This window comes from Pongo pygmaeus, chromosome 8 (assembly GCF_028885625.2).
Source record: "Pongo pygmaeus isolate AG05252 chromosome 8, NHGRI_mPonPyg2-v2.0_pri, whole genome shotgun sequence".
NCBI lineage: Eukaryota > Metazoa > Chordata > Mammalia > Primates > Hominidae > Pongo > Pongo pygmaeus.
This window is the reverse complement of record NC_072381.2, coordinates 64,304,178-64,324,009: the sequence shown is the minus strand read 5'-3', so window position 1 is coordinate 64,324,009 and position 19,832 is coordinate 64,304,178. Positions and strand designations below refer to the sequence as shown.

At 46.2% G+C, this 19,832-nt stretch overlaps 2 protein-coding genes across 9 annotated transcripts in view; one reads left to right on the top strand and one right to left on the bottom strand.

Moving 5' to 3' along the window:
- The window catches only part of POLR3A (RNA polymerase III subunit A), a 54,193-nt gene extending 52,463 nt beyond the window's left edge, over positions 1-1,730 (bottom strand). Inside the window, exon 1 of the mRNA XM_054435255.2 lies at positions 1,543-1,730. Coding sequence (XP_054291230.1) covers positions 1,543-1,586 — 44 coding nt within the window. The 5' untranslated portion in view covers positions 1,587-1,730. The remainder of the gene's footprint in view (positions 1-1,542) is intronic.
- A 4,494-nt stretch (positions 1,731-6,224) lies between these two features.
- Positions 6,225-13,069, top strand: RPS24 (ribosomal protein S24). 8 transcript variants are annotated; one of them, XM_063669905.1, is made up of 7 exons: positions 6,225-6,307; positions 7,753-7,818; positions 7,912-8,121; positions 9,588-9,698; positions 10,353-10,370; positions 12,578-12,599; positions 12,989-13,069. In XM_063669905.1, the coding sequence occupies exons 1-5, from the start codon at positions 6,305-6,307 to the stop codon at positions 10,356-10,358; spliced, it is 396 nt and encodes a 131-aa protein (XP_063525975.1). In that variant the 5' UTR covers positions 6,225-6,304; the 3' UTR covers positions 10,359-10,370; positions 12,578-12,599; positions 12,989-13,069. The 8 variants fall into 8 exon arrangements, with proteins under 8 accessions (XP_063525975.1, XP_054291229.1, XP_063525974.1 ...); XM_054435251.2 differs by lacking the exon at positions 6,225-6,307 and adding an exon at positions 6,654-6,740; XM_054435252.2 differs by lacking the exons at positions 6,225-6,307; positions 10,353-10,370 and adding an exon at positions 6,654-6,740.
- Positions 13,070-19,832: the final 6,763 nt, after the last annotated feature.

Here is a 19,832-nt window from a genome sequence, read left to right as displayed (position 1 = left end):
ATGCTGGATTACAGACATGAGCCACCACTCCTGGCCTCTGCTAGAGGATTTTAATGGACAATACCCCTAATTTGCACTTTGACAGAAGCACTTGATCTGTTTTGTGAGAATGTATTATATCTGACTGGGCACAGGTGTACAGGTGGGTGTGAAGGGCCAGTGTCGATGTGGAGCTACCATATGGGAGAATGCTGCATTCGCCTAGGTAAGACACCTGTTCTAGTGAATGGCAACCATCCACACAGCTGCCCAAGCAAGGTATTCTGTGTATCAAGGTCTCTCAACCTCTAATTCTTTCCACCATCAATCAAGAGATTTTCCAGAAGGATAACTCTTATCAAGATACTCTTCTGTTGAAAATCCTTCAAAGGTTCCTCACTGCCTGCAAGATGACTTCTTAACACAGCTTCAAGTCTTCTGCTTCCTTCTCATCACCTGTGCTCTCTCCCTCCGGTCTGCTCCTTGAAGAAAGCAATTTGGTCTGCTTTCTTTTGCCTGGACCCACTATGTGCTCTCAGAACCCCCTGGACCTACCCTTGTCATTGCACTTGTCGTACCCAGTGTTGACTTGTGTACCTTCTTCAACTAGATTAGGCGTAAAAGTTTTATTCAGACCGTATCTTTAACGTCCAAAACTGGGAATAACGCGCAGTATCCTATTCAGTGTCTGCTGTAAGAATGATGAATTCACTTTTTTTTTTTTTGAGACAGTGTCTCACTCTGTCACCCAGGCTGAAGTGCAGGAGGTTGCCCACTGCAACCTCTGCCTCCCAGGCTCAAGTGATTTTCTGGCCTCAGCCTCCCGAGTAGCTGGGACTACAAGGACGCGCCACCACGCCGGCTAATTTTTGTATTTTTGATAGAGACGGGGTTTCGCCACGTTGCCCAGGCTAGTCTCAAACTCCTGAGCTCAGGAGATTCACCCGCTTCGGCCTCCCAAAGTGATGGGATTACAGGAGTAAGCCACCGCGCCCGGCTGGATTCACTTTCTTACTGAGAACTCTAAGAAGGAGCCACCGCCTAATGACGTATTTCTGAAGGCAAAAGCCCGGAATATAGCAGCTTTATTTCTGACACTGCCATCCGTCGGCCTGTGGTACAGCTTTCTAGTGGGCAACCCCATCTTTTTGGTAAGCAACTACTGCCTCCGTGTCAGACGCTCTGCGGCTGACAGAATTAGAGACAGTCCCCGCCCCAGATTGCTCCCCTCGCTGCAGCAGGGGATAGTTCACTGAAGAACAGGGATCATTGTATGACTTCAGGAGAACGCGAGCTTTGGCCCAGGGTGCAGAAATCATTAAGGCTCAGGCCACTCCGACTTCTCCGCCCAAGTCCAGGGACCTCTCGAGGTGCTGAAATCCCCTCAGCCTGACCAATGCTCTTTGACTAACGCTGGTACTTCTGGGCGCTGGTCACACCTATGGACTACTGGCCCTCCCCTTCCCATTGCACCCCATCTCTGACCTTCCAAGACCCGGGACCGCTGATCTCGGACCCCTTGCCCTATTTCTCAGCCCTTTGGCCACTCTTTCTCCGTCTTACATTTTCTTGGCCACATCCGTCTCCCGGAACTGCTCCTTCACCATGATGACCGCTGCCGGGACGCCTCCTTGGCACTCGGGAGGCCAGATTAGAGAAACGATACCCCCGGCACCTCCTGGGGCTGCTTCTGGACTCGCCGCTAACACATCTGCGGCATCCTCTCGGCCACCGTAGAGCGTAGCACGTGTCCGCTTCCTCTTCCGCTACTCGCCCGCGCGTCTGTCTGTCAAGAGAGACTTCCGGCACGCCGTTTTTTTTTTTTTTTTTTTTTTTTTTTCCCTTTCCCCGCACCGTCACCTGGTGGCGCTTCCTGGAAGCAGTCCCGAGGAGAGTGCTGTGTTTTAAAAATCCCATTTCTGGTCAATTTCTCCAGGTAATCAGACACCTGCAGAGAAACTGCATATAACTCTTTGCCTCAAGACTTTTAGACAAGCAGAGGGCCAAAACTTTTAGACAAGCAGAGGGCCAAAAATGGAAAATCATCATCATTAACATCAGTACCATCTAAATTAAGAGCTTCTAATTGTTTTAAGGGAAGGTGGAAGCTAAAATGAACCGGCCCATCCATCAGAGGGCACTATCTGTGGAGGAGCAACAAAGGCAAACAGAGCGGAAAATATGGGCGCACACGTGCCTCCAGTTCATGAAGTTATTTGGAGGGAGGGGGGAGGAATTAAACTTATATTCTTGATTACAAAAACAGTTGAAAATCTGTTAGAGTGAAAACAGCCATGGTGATTCACAGAAGAAAAGGGAGAATGGAAAGTAAAGATCATTCATGTCTTGAAATAAGTTGTCTACAGTCTGTGACAACTTGTGGGAGGTGATCCTAGTGTGATATATTAGTGCATGAGCCTAGCAAGGAAATCACCTCACCACAGGGCTCAGCGCTATAGAACCTAGAACTAAGTCCTCATTATTTGTGAGAAACTCAAAACGGAACTTAACAAAAGTGTTTAACAACTTTCAATTTTTAAGAAGGGACGCTATCTCATTTTCAGACGCCATGGATCGTCACTAGCAAAACACAATGTCACAGACAAAAAAACAAGGCATATCGGGTTTTCCTAATTCATTTCGGTACTCCATCACTTGATCATGGAATAATGTTGACTCGCTCTGTCGCCTAGACTGGAGTGCTGTGGCGAAATCTCGGCTCACTGCAGCCTCCGCCTCCCGGGTTCAAGCGGTTCTCCTGGCTCAGCCTCCCGAGTAGCTGGGACTGCAAGCGCCCGCCACCATGCCCAGCTAATTTTTGTATTTTTAGTAGAGACGGGGTTTTACTATGTTGGCCAGGCTGGTCTCGAATCCCTGACCTCATGATCTGCCCGCCTCAGTCTCCCAAAGTGATAGGATTACAGGTGTGAGCCAACACACCCGGCTCTAATGTTTACAATATTATACCAACAAGGTTTGGATCGTGTGTGACTTATCTAGAGGTTAAGAGCAAAAGTTATGAAATCACAGTGCCATCATGGGAGTCTAGCTTTCACCATTTAAAGTTGTGTAGGCGGCCAGGCGTGGTGGCTCACGCCTGTAATCCTAGCACTTTGGGAGGCCGAGGTAGGCGGATCACCTGAGGTCAGGAGTTCGAGACCAGCCTGGTCAACATGGTGAAACCCCATCTCTACTAAAAATACAAAAATTAGCTGGGTGTGGTGGTGTGCGCCTGTAATCCCAGGTACTCGGGAGGCTGAGGCAGGAGAATCGCTTGAACCTGGGAGGTGGAGGTTGCAGTGAGCTGAGACCACACCATTGCACTGCAGGCTGGGCGACAAGAGTGAAACTCCATCTCAAAAAGAAAAAAAATAATAAAATAAATAAAAAATAAAATTGTGCAGGCCGGGCGCGGTGGCTCACGCCTGTAATCCCAGCACTTTGGGAGGCCGAGGTGGGCAGATCATGAGGTCAGGAATTTGAGACCAGCCTGACCAATATGGTGAAACTCCGTCTCTACTAAAAAATACAAAATGAGCCTGGTGTGGTGGTGCATTCCTGTAATCCCAGCTACTCAGGAGGCTAAGGCAGGAGAATTGTTTAAATCTGGGAGGCGGAGGTTGCAGTGAGCCAAGATTGTGCCACTGCACTCCAGCCTGGGCGACAGAGCAAGACTTTGCCTCAAAAAAAAAAAAAAAAAAAAAATATATATATATATATGTATATACACGTATATATATATAAAGTGTGAACTTGGGAAAGTTATTTAATCTTATTGTGTGTTAGTTTCCCCACTTATAACAGGGGTGAGTAATATGTATCCTATTTCTTAAGAGTCAGTGGGAAGGTTAAATAGCAAAATGAAGGTAAAAGTAATTAGAATGTAACAGGCACATTACAACCATTCAATAAATATTCTTCTGCCTCAGCCTGCCTCAGCCTCTCAAGTAGCTGGGACTACAGGTGCACACCACCATGCCTGGCTAATTTTTGTATTTTTAGTAGAGACGTGGTTTCACCATATTGGCTAGGCTGGTCTTGAACTCCTGAACTCGTGATCCGCCTGCCTTGGTCTTCCAGAGTGCTGGGATTACAGGCATGAGCCACCGTGCCCAGCCGGCTATTTTCTTAAGAATAAGGATAGTTGGTCACCTCGGGACGCTGAGGCAGAAGAATCGCTTGAACTTGGGAGGCGGATGTTGCAGTGACCCGAGATCCCACCACTGCACTCCAGCCTGGGTGACAGAGCGAGATGCGGTCTCAAAAAAAAACAAAAAACAAAAAAACGAAAAAAAAGAAAATAGTCGGTCGGGGACAGTGGCTCACGCCTATAATCCCAGCACTTTGAGAAGCCGAGGCGGGGGCGGATCACTTGCGGTCAGGAGTTCGAGACCAGCCTGGCCAACATGGCGAAACCCTGTCTCTCCTAAAAATACAAAAATTAGCTGGGCATTGTGGTGCAGGCCTGTAATTTTAGTTACTCCGGAAGCTGAGGCAGGAGAATTGCTTGAATCCGGGAGGTCGAGGTTGCAGTGAGCCGCGATGAAGCCATTGCACTCCAGCCTGGGTGACAAGAGCTAGACTCTGTCTCAGGAAAAAAAAAAAAAGAAAATAGGAAAGCTGCCCGCAAAGCCTGCACCTTGGACACCTTGTCTGCACTAACATTTGGGAAATTCTTCTTATTGTTTCTCCGGAACATATATATTTACATTCTTTACATGTCTGTTTCACGTTAAAGAAAATATTTCTGGAGCAATCAAATTTTTTTTTCCTTTTTTTTTTTTTTTTCTTTTTCTGAGACGGAGTTTCGCTCTTATTTCCCAGGTGAAGTGCAATGGTGGGATCTCGGCCCACTGCAACCTCCACCTCCCGGGTTCAAGCGATTCTCCTGCCTCAGCCTCTCAGATAGCTGGGATTAGAGGCATGCACCACCACGCCCGGCTAATTTTTTTTTTTTGTAGTAGAGACGGGGTTTCGCCATTTTGCCCAGGCTGGTATCGAACTTCTGACCTCAGGTCATTCACCTGCTTCAGCCTCCCAAAGTGTTGGGATTATAGGCGTGCACTGCCCCTGGCTTCCAATTTTTTTTTCCTTTTTTTCTTTTTTTTTTTTTTTTTTTCTGAGACGGATTTTCGCTCCTGTTGCCCAGGCTGGAGTGCAATGGTGTGATCTCGGCCCACTGCAACCTTTGCTTCCCGGGTTCTAGCGATTTTCCTGCCTCAGCCTCCCGAGTAGCTGGGATTACAGGCATGAGCCACCACGCCCTGCTAATTTTGTATTTTGTATTTATTTATTTTCGTAGATACGTGGTTTCGCCATGTTGGCCAGGCTGGTATCGAACTCCTGACCTCAGGTGATCCGCCCGTCTTGCCCTCCCAAAGTACTGGGATTACAGGCGTGGCCGTCGCGCCCGGCCAAATATTTTCCTTTTTTTTTTTTTTTTGAGGCGGAGTCTCGCTGTCGCCCAGGCTGGAGTGCAATGGCGCGATCTCGGCTCACTGCAGGCTCCGCCCCCCGGGGTTCACGCCATTCTCCTGCCTCAGTCTCCCGCGTAGCTGGGACTACAGGCGCCCGCCACCTCGCCTGGCTAATTTTTTGTATTTTTAGTAGAGACGGGGTTTTACCGTGTTAGCCAGGATGGTCTCGATCTCCTGACCTCGTGATCCGCCCGCCTCGGCCTCCCAAAGTGCTGGGATTACAGGCGTGAGCCACCGCGCCCAGCCCCAAATGTTTTTCAAAAGCTAATTTTGCATAAGGACCAAGATTTGCAGAAAAATACAAATTAAAGAGATCTTTTAAAGTAAAGCCTCATCATAAAAGTCACAAAAATAATACTCATGAATAATAAATTAGAATGGGCAATGTTAAGTACTTGAAATAACAAAGGTTTTAGAGTCAGGGTTTCTGCAGTTTCCCTAGCTGTATAACGAGGAGACTGTTAGAGAGGATATCCTAAGATGCTTTCCAAGTTTACCCACCTCTAACTCGGAAGAAGGCAATTTAACTAATTTGGTTTACCGGAATTCAAGTACGTACAATTCAACATAATGAATTGAACTGAAATTGAACACCTGCTTGCGTAAACCTAGTCGGCTCGAGTTGTTCTGGCTCCGGATTGGCCAGTCTAGAGTTCCAGGGGTGTGGCCAAAGGTCTGTGAGGCGGGGCCGTAGGCAGCCTAAATCAGGCATCGGCGCGGTCAGCCTCGTGGCGCGGCCACGCCCCCACGCCGGCGCTTCCCGGGGTCCTTCCGTGCGCGTTGATATGATTGGCCGGCGAATTGTGGCTCTCTTTTCCTCCTTGGCTGTCTGAAGATAGATCGCCATCATGGTGAGTCTCCCTGGGCTCGTGCAGTCATCTGCCGGGTATCCGAGCCATCCGTGGTCCCCGGGTCCCAGTACTTCAGCTATAGGCACGCGAAGCCCGGTTGCTCTTCTCTGGCCATTTCTGTCGGAGGATGGTTGTCGAGGGGCTCGGGGCTGTTGGCAGGGAGGCCGGGCTGGCGTGCTGCGCTGTAGACCCGGACACGCAGGGCTTCGGGCTCCAGCGCCTGGGCAGTTTAGGAGCTGTAGCGCTTGTTGACTTCGTGGAGTACGGTGGATGGGGGTAGGGGGCGGGCGGGATAGATAGACACTGGGAGGTACATCTCGTCTGCAGTTCCTCCTTGGGCTAGGTAGGCGGCTTGCAGGTGATGGCAGTCCAAGAGGTGAAGAAGGTGCGGCAGCGCCTGGGCGAGTTGCGGCAAGTGAAACCATTCCCACGTGTAAGCTAGAAAACTTGTCAGCTGGATGGATCTTCATGTTTCATACTGGGGAAACAGGCCCTGGAAAGGGATGTTATAAGAAGGTAGTCCTGCCCTAAGTCATGCGTTATTAGCTTCTCCAGCATCCGTTTTTAACTTTACCAGCAATCTTTTTTCTTTTTCCTTACCTTTGATCCTTTACTTTCAAGAATTGAGTACCACTGACGTGGATTTAATTTGATGTGGTTTCTCAAAGTAAAATGGAGAAAGTCTAGCAAGTCATTTGCTGCCATGAAAGTCTCTTGCGCCTCCTTTTTGGTAAAATTGTTAGCATAAATTGCTTAATGCCCACATTTTTTTTTTAGGTATTAAGTAAAGGTGCAGTTTAGTCCTTCAGAAGGGAATACCGTTTTCTCTGATCTCTGCTATGGCCATTCTAGAAGGATAGATTACATGGAGGTAGTGAGTACAAGGTTTGGGGCACATTTGTGCAAGACATGATAAACACAGTTCATTGAGTGACCTTTATATGAGCCACAACAGTTTTTACCCCAGAGAAGTGATTCTCAACCTGGAGTGATTTTTCTCCTAAGGGAACAGTTGGCTAAGTCTGGAGACATTTTTGATTGTCACAACTGGGAAAGGTGGGAAGTGCTTCCGGCATCTAGTGGTTAGAGGGCTGGGATTTTTATAGTTATTCTAAAACATACAGTCCCCACAACATATCCATATGGAATTATCCATATGGAAATATCCGTAGTGCTGAGGTTGAGAAACCCTGCCCCAGAGATACACATAACCTAGTGAAGTAAGTTGTACAGGTTCACGTAAAACCATTGTATTTTCTTGGTATTTTATGTATTTGTTAGGTGTATCCTGTGAGTTTGGCCTTGCCCAGTGGGTTTTATTTACTTTAGTTCGCTACATGACTAATGGCTACAAATTGGACTGCAACATTCTAGGTCTTGGAGAATCACAGCAAGGCCAAGAAAAGTTTGAGTAGTTTCATTAACCAGAGTGTTTATGTTTTCAGAACGACACCGTAACTATCCGCACTAGAAAGTTCATGACCAACCGACTACTTCAGAGGAAACAAATGGTAAGGAAGGGCACATCAATCTTTGCTTAATTGTCCTTTACTCTAAAGATGTATTTTATCATAGTGAACGCTAAACTTGATGTCTCCTTTTAGGTCATTGATGTCCTTCACCCCGGGAAGGCAACAGTGCCTAAGACAGAAATTCGGGAAAAACTAGCCAAAATGTACAAGACCACACCGGATGTCATCTTTGTATTTGGATTCAGAACTCATTTTGGTGGTGGCAAGACAACTGGCTTTGGCATGATTTATGATTCCCTGGATTATGCAAAGAAAAATGAACCCAAACATAGACTTGCAAGAGTAGGTGTCTTTTCATTTGTTGATCAGCTCCTGAAGACTATATTTTCAATAGCGTTGTGTTGTGAGTGTGGTAAAAAGGGCAAGACCAAGCAATCTGGGAGACAACTCTGAAGGGATTAAGAGAAAAAGTTATTTCATAAAATGCACAGGTGGAGTACGGAGGTTCAAACTTGAAGTCTGGCATTTGAGCTGAGTTCAGAAGGGCAGCTGAAGTAGTGTTCTTGGAGATGGGCTAGGGGTAAGGATTGTTTTCCAGAGGGGAAGTAAGGGGATGTGTTTGGAAAGGTAGCCTGGCACCAAATTCATTTAGTTTGGATTAAGTCTGCGTCTGGGCTTAAACCCATAGGTAGTCAGGAACCAGGAAAGGTTTTTGATTGTATACTGAGCGCCAAACACTGCAGTGAACTACAGCAGTGATCTGGGCAAGCTCCCTAGCTTACATTCTAGTAAACAAGCATCATTACCTTGAAGTGCTTGTTTTGTTTGTTCCTTTAACCCACTTTATCCTATCCTGTTAGATAAACTTTCCCATGTGATAGCTGTGAGGGAAAATCCTGGTGATGTCATAGGTAGAGGCTGCCCCTTTTTTTTTTAGAGGGAGCCTAGCTCTGACGCCCAGGCTGGAGTGCAGTGGTGCAATCTCCTCGGCTCACTGCAACCTCCGCCTGCCAGGTTCACGCAACTCTTCTGCCTGAGCTTCCTGAGTAGCTGGGATTACAGGTGCGCGCCACCATGCCCGGGTAATTTTTGTATTTTTAGTAGAGACTGGGTTTCACCATGTTGGTCAGGCTGGTCTTGAACTCCTGACCTCGTAATCCGCCCACCTCGGCCTCCCAGAATGTTGGATTACAGGTGTGAGCCACCGCGCCCAGCTGAGGGTGCAGTATTTTTAACTGATGTTGCAGTCATGGTAAAGGCCTTGCTGAGGTGGTGACATTGAAGCTGAGATCCTTGTAAAGATTTGGAAGTAGTCTTTGTAAAGATACAGAAACAGTCTTCTAGGCCCCAGGAACAGCAAGTGCAAAGGTGGGCAGAGTGGAGATGAGTAGATCCGGAATCTTCATGGTGTAGGGGGTTGTAAAGGCTTGTCTGTCATCAGGTAGTAATGGGGAGTTGAAATGGGAAGAGATCCCCTCAGCCACTTCGGAGGTGCCTTGTTTTGGTAGCGCAAAAGAAGAAAAAATAGTGATCTGTGAGCTCAAGTCTGGACAAGAACAGCGAGTCTCCCAAACTTCCTGTTGAGAGAATGTTGAGTGCACCATTTGTTTCCTGTGAGGCTATTCTATACTTAAAATCCCTTGATGATCCTTTCTGTTCTAGCAAAAACATGCATTACATGTACTTGAAAAGTTTTGGTTTAGAAAACTGTGTTTCTTAAGCTCAGACTGGGTCAGTTTCCCTACCAGAGTGGTGGGTAATGATTTTAATGTTTACAAGTCACCTGGATGTACTCTTTTCTTATTCAGCATGGCCTGTATGAGAAGAAAAAGACCTCAAGAAAGCAACGAAAGGAACGCAAGAACAGAATGAAGAAAGTCAGGGGGACTGCAAAGGCCAATGTTGGTGCTGGCAAAAAGGTATAGTTCATCAAGGAAAATATAGAAACGTCATTAATTGTAGGTCTTTAGTTTCTAGGAAAGAAGGGATCTTATTTATTTTTAAAATAACTTGTCTTAATGTTTCTTCTTTTCCCTCTTCTTCTGGATTACAGAAGGTAACATGTTTTAAGAAACTATGTAGCATAGTGTCTTAACACCTTAGTAGAGTAGCTTGGCCCACCCCTTGTCAGCTCACAGCACAATCTGGAGGCCACATTGGTTCATTGATCCTGGTGGGCACCTTTCAAGCCTATCACAAGAAGTTTTAATTTTACTAATTGGCATAGAACCTTCAATGCAGAGCGGATCCCATTCCCTGTGATTTTACTTATTAATATGGACACTGGTTTAAGAAGCAGTTGGATCAATGTGGCCCGTGTTTTCCTGGCACACTGGAAAGGCAACTGAGATCTCAGGATTGCTTGCTTCTCCAGTTGGCCGAGACAAGTGATTTTAGCGATAAGCAGCTTTTTACCAGCTTTGCTAGCTGTAAATAGTTGGACATTGTAAATCATTGAATGGAATTAAGGTGTTGGGTTGTTAAATTAACAAATAATCAAGTGTTCTGTGAACTTTTTTTTTTTGTTTTTGTTTGCTTTTCCTCTCTACTTTCTTGGATTTCTTGTTCATCAGAAATGAAGTGTCTAGCAGGTACTGAGATTGTAAGCACGGTGTGGGGATGCATCACCTTCACTGAGTTTGCTTTGATGATGCTTTGCATGTTGGCCTTTGGACGACAGTTTTATAGTATGGTTGATTATAATGCCAGTGCTATTTAGGCTGATGCAAAAGTAATTGCAGTGGCAAAAACCACAACTACTTTTGCACCAACCTAATATGTTTTAAGATAGTATATTATGAGCAAAGGAGAAAACGTTTAAAATCATGTTTATTTTGTAAACTCCAAAATGCATGTTACAGGTGAAGTGACTCACTGGAGGAAGGTGAGTGCTTTACCCAGTAGGCACTTTTTAGCTTGCACTTGGGAAATGCTGTGTCCACATACTTAGGAAATGGCTTCAGTTAACACTGGGCTTGGGAAGGGCTCTCTTATTCAAGGAGCAGTCTTCTCTGGAGCCATGAAACCAGCCTGGCAGCTCTGGTAATAAACTAGTCTGTGAAATCCGGCAAAGCCTCTGTCCTGTTTGGATACACGCAAAGCTGCCTTTTACCATTTCCATTGCTTTTTATTAATCTCCCAACTTTGTGCCTGGTGTCTTTTTTTTTTTTTAAATAGAAAATTTTTGAGGTAATTATGTATTCATATAAAAGTCTTTGGTGGATATGCTTTTTCCCACAAGCACTTGGTTAGAATGGCCCATTACCTCATTTATTTATTTTTTGAGACAGGGTCTCGTCACCCAGGCTGGAGTACAGTGGCATGATCATGGGTTACTGTACCTCCCGGTCTTGGGTGATTCTCCCACCTCAGCCTCCCTTGTAGCTGGGAGTACAGGTGCCACCATGCCCTGCCAATTTTTTGTAGAGACAGGATTTAGCCGTGTTGCTCAGGCTGCTCTTGAACTACCGGACTTGAGCAGTCTGCTTGTCTAAGCCTTCCAAAGTGCTGGGATTACAGGTGTGAGCCACTATGCCCAGCCTGTTACCTCATTTAAAAGAAATTTTGCACATCTGAACAGCCTAAAATTGTAATGTGTAAAGTGGGGTAGGGGTGGGCGTAGTGGGATTTTGAATCAATGAAGGCCTTGTGGCATCCTTTTGCAGTGATTCCCTGCCAGGCAAGGCAGTAATGGGATTGCCTGCCCAGGACTGTAATCACATTGACGTCCCAGCGCCATGGAGTATGTAATGAATGAACTGCCAGCAGAACTACTCACTAAGAACCACTCCCTGTTTGTGAGGATTGTACCTGTTGAGAGAAGTTGCAAAAAGAATTAGTCAAAAGAATTAGTCAAAATTTGTCCTCTGACCTAGGTCTGAAAGACATTTAACAGATTGATTCTTCTCTTCATCCAGCCTTTGAGCCCTACGAGTTAGTGCCCTTAGCTTTTGAGTCCCACAGGTACGGAGGAGCTACCTTTGGGGACCTGAGCCATCACTATTCCTGCTTCAAGTTACACTGGTGCCTCTCACTAGCACTGCTCTGAAAAGCTAGCTGGAAAAGTCAATGCATTTGAATACATAAATTCTTTGGCTCCAAAGAAATGCCATAGCAATATTGCTTTTAATTCAGTTTTGTTCAGATGTTAGAATTGGTATTTGTTCTTGCCTTTTGGTTGTGATGGAGTTATACACTAAATTACTTATACTGAGGCATTAGTAGTCTCATATTTGAGGAGCAATTGTATTTTTAGTTCAGCTAAATTAACGCCTCTTTTTAAATACTAACTTGTACTACTTTTGTGGCTGTGAATGGTATCTTTTATTGAACTGAGGCAGCTTTTAAAAGACTTGCCTGATCATTTAGAGCACTCCCATTGAGGTTAAATTAGACTTGAATCTGTAATGATTCTCGTATCTGTTCCTGGTGTGTGTCCAGCACAATGTTGCTGGGCAGAGCAGAGGGGCAGAGGCTCAGGTATGTACTTCATTGACAAGTGGGCAAGGCCATCCTGGGTACCACATTGGCTTAATGATCTCTTCATTGTGAAGTCTGGCTACCTTGTTTGCATAAGAACTACAGTAATCAGGCAAGGCATTGTCAGAATTGGGAGGAATAAAATCAGTGAGTCTGGAAGGAGTGCTCTGTATACAATTGCAAAGAACAAAATGGTCATCTTTAAGGTACCTGATTGCATGCACTTAAATGCAGATTATTTTGGAGTTTGAAAAGGGACTATTAATGAAATCTTTCTTTTCCCTCCTTTCTCTTTTTCCCTTCCCCGCCACTGATTCAGTGAGCTGGAGATTGGATCACAGGTATAATTCAAGCTTTTCATGTAGTCATGTAGATCACTAGACTCCTTGGTGTACTGATGTAGCAATTTAAAAGCAGATCATGTGTAGTACATCTAGAAGTAGATTTACAAATATTCTGAAGAGTTGTAACCTTTTAAAATACTAACAGTGACATGGTTTTGTTTTTAAGGTTTAGCAATATTTAGCCCATTATTTTTATTTTATTCTTAACTTGAATGTTTGTAAGTTTTATTTCTTGATGCTTTAATTGTGTTATGATAACATCAAAATAACTTGATATTCTAGGTTACTAATAATTGTTGTGCATGAATGTTACTACTTTTGGAATTTAAGACTTTAAAGAATTTTAAAGGCAGTTGCTGACTAAACTTCTTTCTCTTGATTCACAGCCGAAGGAGTAAAGGTGCTGCAATGATGTTATCTGTGGCCACTGGATTTTTCACAAGAACAGTAATAAACTAAAAACTTCATGTGTCTGGTTGTTTGAAATGTATTTGCAGTTTCCTGGGACTGCTAGGAGGTTAGTTTGCTGATTTCAGTTGCTGCCCAGATTCACATGTTCCGTGATTCAGCATTCAGTGAAAACTTAATGTCATGGGGTGGTGTGTGTTTGCTGATTGGTTTATAGCTTAGGTGGGTTCATCTGGGAGTCAGGCTTGTAAATGCTATGTTAAGAACCATGTCCGCGCTGGATGCAGTATAGTGGCTCACAGTAATCAGCACTTTTGGGAGGTTTGGGTGGGATGATTACACTTAAGCCCAGGACCTCGAGGCTACAGTGAGGTGTTTTTTTTTTTTTCGAGACAGGGTCTAGTTTTGTTACCTAGGCTGGTCTTGATTGAACTCATGAGCTCAAGCGATCCTCCCACCTTGGCCACATAAAGTACTGGCATGAGTGACCACGTCTGGCTTAGAGTCTAAAAAAGTACCATGTCTAGATAAACTGGAGAAATCTCAGGAAGCAGTAGAGAGCTGAAAGACTTGGTTGGGCATGAAGGGGACCCAGGAAAAACAATACCATGAAGGCAGAAGGGTTGAGGTTGCAGGAAGGAAGGGTGGTGGAATGTTTTGGAGAAAAGATGGTCAGAGCCCCTACATGGAGCACCTACAGACGGGAGGGCAGGGCTGTGAAGAGTTAAGTCATGGGGCTGGGCCTGCTGGCCAGGGGGTGGTTGGAGTTCTGTTTTCATATCTACAGAGGCTGTGTACTTTGGTTTGTGGGGCCTCTGGCCCTGTAGGTTCTCTTGCTAAGGAATCTGCTACTCCTTTGCTAGGACCAGGAAATAGCTTACTAGTACAGAACATGTGGAAGAATGGGGTCTTTGATGTGATTTGACATTTTTTGATGAACGGTGCATACAGGCTGAAGGTAATGCTAGGGGCAGCAAAGGTTGGGGTTTGAGATGCAGTTTCCTGTGACTGAGCTGGAGTGTGGAAGCAGAGAAGGCACCCTGTGAGCAGCTTGCAGAGGCAAGGTGGTGAGGATCCTGACAGTGCTGCAGGGACAGGTTGGGACGTGGAGCTGGGGATGGTTGCTAAGTTGACGCAGGAAGAGTGGAAGGAAGCAATTGAGTGAGAACTGAAGGGTAGGAAATAGTTTCTGATGTGAAGAAAAAGGGCATAGCTGCAGAGCGCCTGAATGATTGAAGGTTGGCGTCAAAGTCACAAAGTGGGGAGGCTTTTCTGTTCGGCTGTGCTCAGGGCAGAAGTTGTAGTCTTTCAGCCAGTAGCCTTGGGAAGGGAGGTGGAATGAAACTCAGGCTTGGCCTATTTTTCCAGAGGATCCACTTGGGTTGTGACATTATAGAAAATGTGGCAGTCTTGCTGTGAGCCTTGTTAGGCGTAACATTTGGAAACTTGGCAAATTTTACATAAAGGTCTGGATTTCCAGCCTCTTGAAATACCAGAAGCAGCAGTAGTAGCCCACCTTCCTGTTGGATGACAATTGGCAGGGCTCCAGGCTGGCTACGTCTCTTGGGACAGGTATTCTCCGGTCTCCACAGCCTTTGCTCCTACAGCCAGCTAACACCCTCCTCTACCTGCCCTCTGGTCTTCTGTCCCCGCTGCCTGCTTCTCTTCCATCTAGTCCATCCGAGTGTTTTTTGGGGAAGTCACCTGGTACCTTGTTTGGGTTAATTTGTCTTTTAAATTGGGCTCCCAAGGGTATCTATCTGTTAGCTACCCTGGCTCACAAGGCTATTTTGAGGCTGAGGATGTAACAACTGTGAAAACAGTTTGGAAACTAGTGCTAAGCAATTGTGTGTCAGGAAGCAGGGACTTGTGGGAACTCAAACTGTGGACAGATTCAGTACATTGTAGGCCCTTACAGTAACCAGGCTACCCTGTGCTGTCAGCAGGCTTTGGAAGAGCCTCCATAAAATGCAAACTTGACTTTACTAAGCTGAATCAATATTGAGGGAGCACATCCCTTCCTTCAGCTTGTCACTGATGAGAAGCTGTGGCTTAAATGAGAGAGAGCAGGGATCTTTGAAGAGTGATGAGAAAAGCTAGAGGTGGTTCTGGGAAGGTACCTGCAGTGAATATTTGGGGTGCTGCTTTTTAGCTTTTCCTAGCACCACAACCACGAGTTCTGTTTGTAGCTGGATGTGCCTATGTAATCAGGCAGCTTTCAACTCTGCACTCTTCCTTTCTTCCCTGGCAAGTTGCTTATTTTAGGCTGCCCTTAGACAGCATCTTAAATGGTACTCTCATGGAGCCAAGACAGGTGCTGTCCTAAACTCTGAACAACGATCTCCATTAATCTGCGCATGCACGCGCACGCGCGCGCACACACACACACTCACACACACACACACACTTTTTTTTGAGACGGAGTCTCACTGTCGCCCAGGCTGGAGTGCAGTGGCAGAATATCGGCTCACTGCAAGCTCTGCCTCACGGGTTCACGCCATTCTGCTGCCTCAGCCTCCCAAGTAGCTGGGACTACAGGTGCCTGCCACCATGCCCAGGTAATTTTTTGTATTTTTAGTAGAGACGGGGTTTCACCGTGTTAGCCAGGATGGTCTCGATCTCCTGACCTTGTGATCCGCCCACCTTGGCCTCCCAAAGTGCTGGGATTACAGGCGTGAGCCACCACGCCTGGCCTAATCTGCATGTTAACTCCAAGAAGCATGTCTTACTGGACCCACGCTGGAAAGGGTGTAGAGCAGTTAAGCATCTTACCAGTGTCTCACCCATTAAGTGGTGGGGATGGGATTGGAATGCAATCTGACTCCAAAACACTGCATTTTTTTCAGGCACTCCAGTATTAAGCTACTTTGCACTGTGCATATAATGGTATATAAAACTCATGACTACCAGCAGGGTGCCAGTTTCCATGGGTTTATTGAACAAGTGTTAGATGGCTAGCCAAATTCCCCATTTACTGACCACCTGCTGTGTGTCCCTGTTCTTCAAGTTGGGGATAAAGAAGCTGTTCTGTCTTGAAAGCTCTGAGGTAATGACGATCCCGTGGTCTGGCTTCTGTTCCTTTCTGTGAAGTAGCAGATAGTGTATGACTGTGACGTGATAGAAATTGAGAGCCAAGAAGATCAGTGCAGGGAGGCTGGGTCTTAGAAGGCTTCCAGGAGACATACAGCAGTCCACCTATCTAGTTTCAGTTGCTGTCCATCAACTGCAGTCTGGAAAATTATCATGGCTAAATGGTCCGGGATCACCCAAAAGTGATGATCCTCTTGAAGTGTTATCAGAAGATCAATAGTAGCCTAACATGTCACCATGCCTGTGTCATTCACCTCCCTTCCTCTCACCACATAGGCATTTTATTTCCCATCAAGAATGTGAATACATGTATATATTCAGAGGAAAAGAGTTCATGCAACCTACTACAGTATAATTATTAGTTGTTAATATCTGACTGCCTAAATTATAAACTTTAATTATGTATATATAGCAACAAACTTGGTTATAGATAGGGTTTGTGGTTTCAGGCATCCACTGGGGGTCTAAGAACGTTTGCCCCATGGATAAGGGAGGATTACTGTAACACCAGTGGCGGCAAGAAACATGATCTGATTTGGATGCACAGGCAAAAGTTCTCATTTGAGGCCATGAAAAATAGGAAAGAAAGCAGGGAGATGGGAGCAGGCTAGTGTGGGACAAGGTGAGACCAGTCATTCTGCAAGGGGAAGAGAGGATGACACTGGGGAGGTGGGAGCAGAGTGGGTAGGTAGGCATTCTCTTGAATCAACAAGATGGAAGGCCCTACATGACTTTGTTGCTTTTGAGCAGAGTTTTGCACAATGCATTTCTGGTGGGAGATGCTCCATTTCAAAAATAGTCTTCAGGTTGGCTGCTAGAGCACAGAAGTATGACACCTGACTCATTTGTGCTGGCAGAGAGGCTCTCCTGGGTTTAAGAGCTCTGTGAACACACCTCCACACATTTATCCAACTCCTTCCCCATCCACCCACCCTTGAACTTCCCGCATGCCAGATGTTGAGGGGAGGCAGAAATGAGACCTGCCTCCCAGTGCCCACAGTCTGGATGAGAGGGTACAGGTGAGGACCTGGTAAGAAATGAAGCTGGAGAGGTCAGCGGAGAATAGATCAGGGAGGATCTTGTATGCCAGGCTAAGGATTTCACTTGTTCAGTGTTTTGGTTAAAGAAAATAAAACGTTGGAGAATTAGATGTTCTGCAATGGATTGTGTGTTCTTTTCACATGCTGAGTTCCTCCACATAGGAAATACTTTGGCAATGCTCTGGCTGCTCATCATGCATGTTGGAGAGGGGATTTATGTAGAAGGTTATGGGTGGATGAGATGGCATCCAAGTATTGTATTTTTTTGAGACAGAGTTTCACTCTTGTTGCCCAGGCTGGAGTGCAATGGCACGACCTCAGCTTACTGCAACGTCTGCCTTCTGGGTTCAAGCAATTCTCTGCCTCAGCTTCCCGAGTAGCTGGGATTACAGGCATGTGCCAACATGCCTGGCTAATTTTGTATTTTTTAGTAGAGACGGAGTTTTTCCATGTTGGTCAGGCTGATCTTGAACTCCCGACCTCAGGTGATCTGCCCACCCCGCCTCGCAAAGTGCTGGGATTACAGGCGTGAGGCACCGCCTCACCCTGGAAAAAGGGACCAGATCAGGAATCAGGAGTCACAGTTCCTGATCTCTACTCAGCTTACAACCAGCCGGGGTCATGGATGGGCAAAGACTTCCTTCTCTGGGCTTCTATTTCCTCTCTGTGTCTGTCTGCTATCCGGGCTAGGTGAGTAATTCCAAACCTGGCTTTCTTTTTCTGAGATGGAGTGTTGCTCTGTCATCCAGGCTGGAGTGCAGTGGCACTGTTTCGGCTCACTGCAACCTCCACCTCCTGAGTTCAAACGATTCTCCTGCCTCAGCCTTCTGAGTAGCTGGAATTACAGGCGCCTGCCACCACGCTTGGGTAATTTTTTGTATTTTTGGTAGAAATGGGGTTTCACCACGTTGGCCAGGCTGGGGGCTTGTTAAAAATACAAATGCTGGCTGGGTGTAGTGGCTAATACCTGTAATCCCAGCACTCTGGGAGGCCGAGGCAGGTGGATCACTTGATGTCAGGAGTTCGAGACCAGCCTGGCCAACATGGTGAAACATCTCTACTAAAAATACAAAAATTAGCTGGGTATGGTGGCGCGTGCCTGTAATCTCAATTACTCAGGAGGTGGAGGCACGAGAATTGCTTGAACCCAGAGGGCAGAGGTTGCAGTGAGCCAAGATCATGCCACTGCACTACAGCCCGGGTGACAAGAGCGAGGCTCTGTCTCAAAAACAACAACAAATGCCCAGCCTCTTGCCCCAGTTTTCAGAGTTAGTAGCTCTGGGTACCTGATGTTTTAATAGCTTCCCAGGTGAGGCTGCTTGGGAAACTGGACTGAAGCTTCCCACGTGAGGTCAGGCTTGAGAAACTGTACTGAAGGGTCTCTAAGATCCCTTCTGCCTCTAAGAATTGTCTCTAATGGGAATACTGTCTCTGTCTCAAGAAGCTGGCAAATGAACAGTAATACTATTGCTAATTAATGACCGCAGAATAGCTAACATTTATTGTTTACCATGCGCCAGGTACTGAGCTAAGTCTTGCACAAATTATCTCATTTACCTTTTTTTTTTTTTTTTTTTTTTTTTTTTTTTTTTTGAGAATGAGTCTCGCTCTGTCACCCAGGCTGGAGCTCTGGATTGCACCAGTGGTGCAATCTCAGCTCACTGCAACCTCCACCTTCTGGGTTCAAGTGATTCTCCTGCCTCAGCCTCCTGAGTAGCTGGGATTACAGGCGTGCACCACCACACCTAGCTAATTTTTGTATAGTAGAGACAGGGTTTCTCCATGTTGGCCAGGCTGGTCTTGAACTCCAGACCTCAGGTGACCCACCTGCCTCGGCCTCCCAAAGTACTGGGATTACAGGCATGATCCACTGCATCTGGCCTCATTTACCTGCACTCGGAGGGAAGTACTATTACCCCCATTTTATAGATGAGGAAATTGAGGCTCAAAGAGGTTAAGGAACTTGGTTAAAGTTACACAACTATGGCATCCTATGATAAGCCTGGGGGCATTTGTGGAACATCTCGCCAAGGAGCTAGAAATGGTCGTGAGCCTTAAATGGGTGGAGGTGATAAGCTGAGGCAGCGATTCTCCAGGTGTGGTCCTGGACAGCAGAAGCAGTGTCACCAGGGAACTTGCTAGAAATGCAATTTCTTGGGCTCCACCCTAGAATTACTGAATCAGAAGCTGTGGGTGGGGCCAGGGAACCTGTTTTTTTTTTTTTTTTTTTTTTTTGAGTTGCCCAGGCTGGAGTGCAGTGGCGTGATCTCGCTTCACTGCAACCTCCGCCTCCTGGGTGCGATTCTCCACCTCAGCTTCCTGAGTAGCTGGGACTACTGGTGCCTGCCACCACGCCCGGCTAATTTTTTTTTTTTTTTTGTACTTTTTAGTAGAGACGGGGTTTCACCATGTTGGCCTGGCTGGTCTTGAACTCCTGACCTCAGGTGATCCGCTGGCCTCGGCCTCCCAAAGTGCTGGAATTATAGGTGTGAGCCACCGCGCCCAGCCGGAACCTGTGTTTTGACAAGCCCTCCAGGTGATTCAGATGCACACTAAAGTTTGAGAACTACTGAGCTTAGGGAAGGGGAGGATATTCCAGAGGGGGACAGCTGTGGAGACCCGGAAGGACAGTGCTGTAGACTACCCCATCCCTGCCTTTTCACTTGGTGAAATAAAGACGTGTGATGCACCA